The sequence below is a fragment of the Chlorella variabilis genome, assembly GCF_000147415.1.
Source record: "Chlorella variabilis unplaced genomic scaffold CHLNCscaffold_10, whole genome shotgun sequence".
In the NCBI taxonomy this organism is placed as follows: domain Eukaryota; kingdom Viridiplantae; phylum Chlorophyta; class Trebouxiophyceae; order Chlorellales; family Chlorellaceae; genus Chlorella; species Chlorella variabilis.
Window position 1 is genome coordinate 1,292,017 of NW_005435078.1, and position 4,633 is coordinate 1,296,649.

At 69.8% G+C, this 4,633-nt stretch overlaps 2 protein-coding genes across 2 annotated transcripts in view; one reads left to right on the forward strand and one right to left on the reverse strand.

Annotated features, from left to right (window-relative positions):
* Positions 1 to 1,269: 1,269 nt before the first annotated feature.
* CHLNCDRAFT_23061 (hypothetical protein) lies at positions 1,270 to 1,840 on the reverse strand (the record flags this gene model as incomplete). Its single annotated transcript, XM_005847774.1, has 2 exons — positions 1,270 to 1,569; positions 1,700 to 1,840. Coding segments are annotated over 2 exons (441 nt in total), but the record flags the coding sequence as incomplete, so codon positions are not given.
* Positions 1,841 to 3,324: 1,484 nt separating this feature from the next.
* The window catches only part of CHLNCDRAFT_134066 (hypothetical protein), a gene marked incomplete at both ends in the record, with an annotated part of 2,344 nt that continues 1,035 nt past the window's right edge, over positions 3,325 to 4,633 (forward strand). Inside the window, 3 exons of the mRNA XM_005847613.1 lie at positions 3,325 to 3,378; positions 3,582 to 3,831; positions 4,440 to 4,588. Of these exons, the coding sequence (XP_005847675.1) occupies positions 3,325 to 3,378; positions 3,582 to 3,831; positions 4,440 to 4,588 (453 nt within the window). The remainder of the gene's footprint in view (positions 3,379 to 3,581; positions 3,832 to 4,439; positions 4,589 to 4,633) is intronic.

The following is a 4,633-nucleotide window of genomic DNA, read 5'->3' on the forward strand; positions in this document are numbered from 1 at the left end:
CGCACCGCAGCATCTCGCACAGCGTGGGCACGCTGCGGGCGGGGCGGGGCGGGGAAGCGGGGGGGGCGGCGGTGGGTGGTTCAGGAGCAAGATGAGGTGTTGGGGGGTCGGGGCAGCGGCCGAGGGGCTCAGGGCATGGCTGGAGGAAGGAGGGCGGCGGGTGTGGAGGGTGGAGAGCAGGTGGGAGGTGGGTGGGGAGCAGGGAGGCGAGGCGAGGCGCTGGCGGCGGCGGAAGGTCAACAGGTGCGGCGGCGGCGGCGGCGGCGGCAGGGCAGGCAGGCGGCAGCAGAGGCGCCTGCCATGCAGGCTGAATGCATTGCACTCACTCGCGGCTGACTGGGCCCAGGGTGCAGATGATCTGCAGCACGGTGCAGCGGCCGGGGAGGGAGGCACGGTCAGAGGCGGCGCCGCCGGGCAGGGCTTGACCCGCGGCTAGGGCACCCGCCACGGCGGCAGCCCCACCCCGCCCTGGCGCCGCCGGGCGGTGCCAGCTTGCAGGGGCGGGCGTGTGCCTCGCTTGTGGGGTCTGCACACACCCATGCGAGCTGCCCTGCTGCCGGCAGCACCTCGCCGGCTCATGCCCGGGGCGCTGAACGGCCCCGCTGCGCATTTCCCGCCGCCATACCCCACCTTGGTCTTATTCAGGGGCATGACAGTGTTCGAAAGGATGGCATCCACGCCCACCACCCTTTGGGAGTCGCCCATTCTCTGCAACGCTGCTGCCTGCTCCTGTGGGGCCTCCACAAAGGAATTGGATTCAGAAGGCGTCGGAAAAGCCGGCCCGATTCCTTCACAGGCGGCGTATGCAATGCAGACAAATGCACCGCACCCAGCCAGCTCAATAGCACGCTGTGACCTCCCCAATAGCGCGCTGTGAAGTGAAGCTCGAATACAGCCGTGTGCAGTGTTGGGGAGCGGCAGCGGCGGCGGCGGCACCGCCGCACAAGCTTTAGACGTTGAGACAAACGGCAGTAGCGTCGCGATGGGATAGGAACATGCAGAGGTGAGAGCGAGCAGAAGGAATAATTGGCAAAAAGGTACACTGAGGAAGGGGACAGGTAGTGTACACTGAAGCGGGAGGCAAGGAGGCAGGCAGGCACACGTGGGGCCTGCCAGCATGCTACGTGCCGCTCGCTTCCCACCACAACAAAAAGGGGATCAACAGAACAAATAGGCTGTATGTCATGTGCGCAGCAGGGGCGCCGCGGTTCATTCACGTGTGGTCATGCCACGTGGCGGCGGCGCGCGCGGCTGGGTGCCAGGCCTGGCCTAGACGTAGAAGAGCGTGCCGCCCATGAGCACCACCCCCACGGCGATGCCCCAGGCCATGCGCCGGTCGTGGTGGCAGCGCTTGGCCTCGGGCCACAGCTCCAGCAGGGACACCGCCGCCATGAGGCCGCCCACAAAGCCCAGAATGTAGTGCAGGCGCGCCTCGGTGAGGAACGGCTTGACCAGCAGCAGCGCCAGCAGCGCGCCCACCGGCTCCGACAGCCCAGACGCCGTGGCCAGGCCCAGCGCCTTCCACCGGCTGCCCGTCGCCGCATACATGGGCGCCGCCACAATCACGCCCTGCGGCGCGGGCGGGCGGGGAGGCGGGCATCGGCGGCATGCGACGCGTAGGCACGGCGGCATGAGGGTGCCACTTGCACGCCCCACGCATCTCGATGATGCAAAAACGGGGAGACATTGGGCGCCGCACCTCTGGGATGTTGTGGATGGCGATGGCCGCCGCCATGATGGGCCCAAAGTCGGTGAAGGCGGCAAAGGCCACCGCAAAGCCCTCTGGCAGGTTGTGCAGCGTCATGGTCACCGCCATGAGAAGCCTGCGGGCGGGCAGGCGGCAGCCCGTGGGTGAGCGCAGGGCGGGGAGGCGCAGGGTGGGCCGGCGCAGCCCCCGACGGCAACTGCGTGGCCTCCGCACGCTGCTGGGTTGGCTTCCTCTGATCAGGGCATGGCACAGGCTCACCCAAGTCTAAGTAGTTGCCGCGGCCGCATGCGCGGCACGCACGAGCCGCCATGGTTGCCGTTCATGCCGCCGCTGCTATTGCTGCCGCCGCTGCTGCTTGGCCGCGGCAGGTGCTGTCTATCGGGCAGCGCGTCTGCCATGGCTATGCTGCCCGGCGCGCCCGCGGCGCTGCGTGCCGCGGCGCGCCGCTCTGGTTGGCTGCCTGCGCTGTCCTGCCGCTCCACCCTGCCGGGGCTGCCCATGATGGGCACCGGCACAGACCTCTCGTCCATAAACATCTGCAGGCAGGTGGCGGGGGCGGCGGCAGGGCGGGAGCAATTGTGGAAGCGGTGGGCAGCGAGCGACAGAGCAGGCACGTGACCGCAACTTTGCGCTGGATTGCCACGCCACGGCAGGCGCCGCATCGCAGCGCCCCAGCGCCGCCGCGCACACCTTGTCTATCGCGCTCTGCGGATGGTCGGGGTCGTGGTGGTGGCTGCCAAAGTCGGGGATGAAGGGCTGCGCCACCTGGTACAGCAGCGCGCCCAGCCCAAAGGCAACCGTGATCTCCGGCCAGCCGTGGGTCATGGCGTTGTGTATCCACCTGCGGCACAGGGAGCGGCAGGCTGGGCATCGCAATGAGGCGCCGGTGCTTGGCTGCCCGTGGCTGCGGCGAGCTGCGAAGCGATGCGGGCGCCCCCGCACGCCGGATACCCGCAGCGCGCCGCTCACATCTCCGCCACCGAAAGCAGAAACATCACGCCGATGGCGTTGCCCAGCAGGAATGCCAGCAATGCATCGTCGGGCTGCTTGATCACCTGCTCCATGGGCAGGCGCAAGCCGCACGGCGGGCGTCAGGCGGCAGCGGCAGGCGGAAGTGTCGATGGCGGCAGCGGGGCCCTGGCCTCTGCCCCGACCCAGCCGCCTTCCAAACACCACCCACCGCAAAGACGGCGCCCACTGTGGTGCTGAGCCCCGCAAAGGTGGTGAGCAGGAGGGCCCAGGATTCCTCTTCGCTCAGCCAGGGCAGCTTTATCGCCATCTCGAGCGCTGAGATCGGTGCTGCAGCGCAGCGGCCTGTCAGCCGCGTGCCGGGGCCCCCAGGGGCAGCCAGGCGATCAGGAGCCCGACTGAACCAGAAGCGCGGGCGGGCCTGTGTCGTGAGGGCGCCTGGCGGCCTGAGGGAGCCGCGGATCGATGTCAGCGCCTGTGGCATGGGCACACAACGCCTGCAGCAGGCGATCGGCCAATGCCAAGGGGCACACTCATGCCTGGGCAGGCTGGACCCAGGTTTTTGCAGCCCCCGCCCAAGAGTGGCACCTCCCGACGCCGCAGGCCTCTTCAACCCCTGTGGACGTGCTTGGGGTCCACCAGGCACGATGGCGGAGCTGAACCAGCGCGAGAACGATGTGCAGATGCTGCTGGCCAGCCAGGTGGGGCCTTGGTGTGGCTGTTGCGCCGGACATGTCCCAACCAGCACCAGGGCTCGCCTGCAGCGGCTGGCAGGAAGGGGGGCGTGCATGGCGTCCATGCGCGCCACCCCATCGCCGCGCCTGCACTCGCCAGCCGGCCTGCGGCAGCCTGGAGGGCGCACCCGGCGCTCACAGGGCGGCCCGCGGGCCCCTCCCCGCCGCAGGCGCACCTAGGCACCAAGAACTGCACCGCGGCGATGGAGCGCTACGTCTACCGCCGCCGCAACGACGGCATCTTCGTCTTCAACCTGGCCAAGACCTGGGAGAAGCTGCAGCTGGCGGCGCGCATCATCGTGGCCATTGAGAACCCGCAGGACATTGTGGCCATCTCGGCCCGCCCCTACGGCCAGCGCGCGGTGCTCAAGTTTGCGCACTACTCTGGCGCCAAGGCCACCGTGGGCCGCCACACCCCCGGTGCGCCGCCAGCCCTGCTGCCGCCCTGCCCTGCCCCGCCCTGCTGCGGCTGTCGCCCACTGCCTTGCTGCTGCCGCGCCGCTGCCTGCTGCATGCGAAGCCGTCGCCAGGCAGCCGCTGCGTTCACGGGTGTGGCGCGGCACGTCGGCATGGCGGCAGCTAGCAGCGAGAAGCATGCCAGCTTTTCGTGGGCGTGGCAGCAGCAGCAGCAGCAGCAGGCTCTCGTGCCAGCTGCAGCAGATAGGGATCGCGCAGCACGCGGCAGCTAGGATGCCGTGAGGGCAGGCTGGCATGGTGTGGGCAGCAGGCGGCATGCCGAGGCTGAGCAGTCCTCGGCCCATGCCTGCTGCTGGCGGCGCACAGCCGACAGCATGCACAGCACAGAATAGGAGGCTGCAGTGGTGCAGCAGGGCCGGCCAGCAGCAGCAGCCGCGGCGCTGCCAGCGCAAGCAGCCGTGGGTCGCGCATGCCACCGCGGTTCGGCTGGAGCAGCGGGCTGGCCACCCTCCGGCTCCTGCTGCCGTACCCACCTCTGCGCCTGCCTGGCCCGTCCGCCGCTCCGCCCTGAGCCCCTGCCCGCTCCACCCCCTGGCCCCCGCGCCCCGCAGGCGCCTTCACCAACCAGATCCAGAAGGGGTTTGAGGAGCCTCGCCTGCTGATTGTGACCGACCCCCGCACCGACCACCAGTCGATCAAGGAGGCGGCCTACATGAACATCCCCGTCATCGCCTTCTGCGACACCGACTCCGACCTGCANGTGCGAGCAGGCGGGGGCGGGCAGGCGGGGGCGGGGGGGGGATGG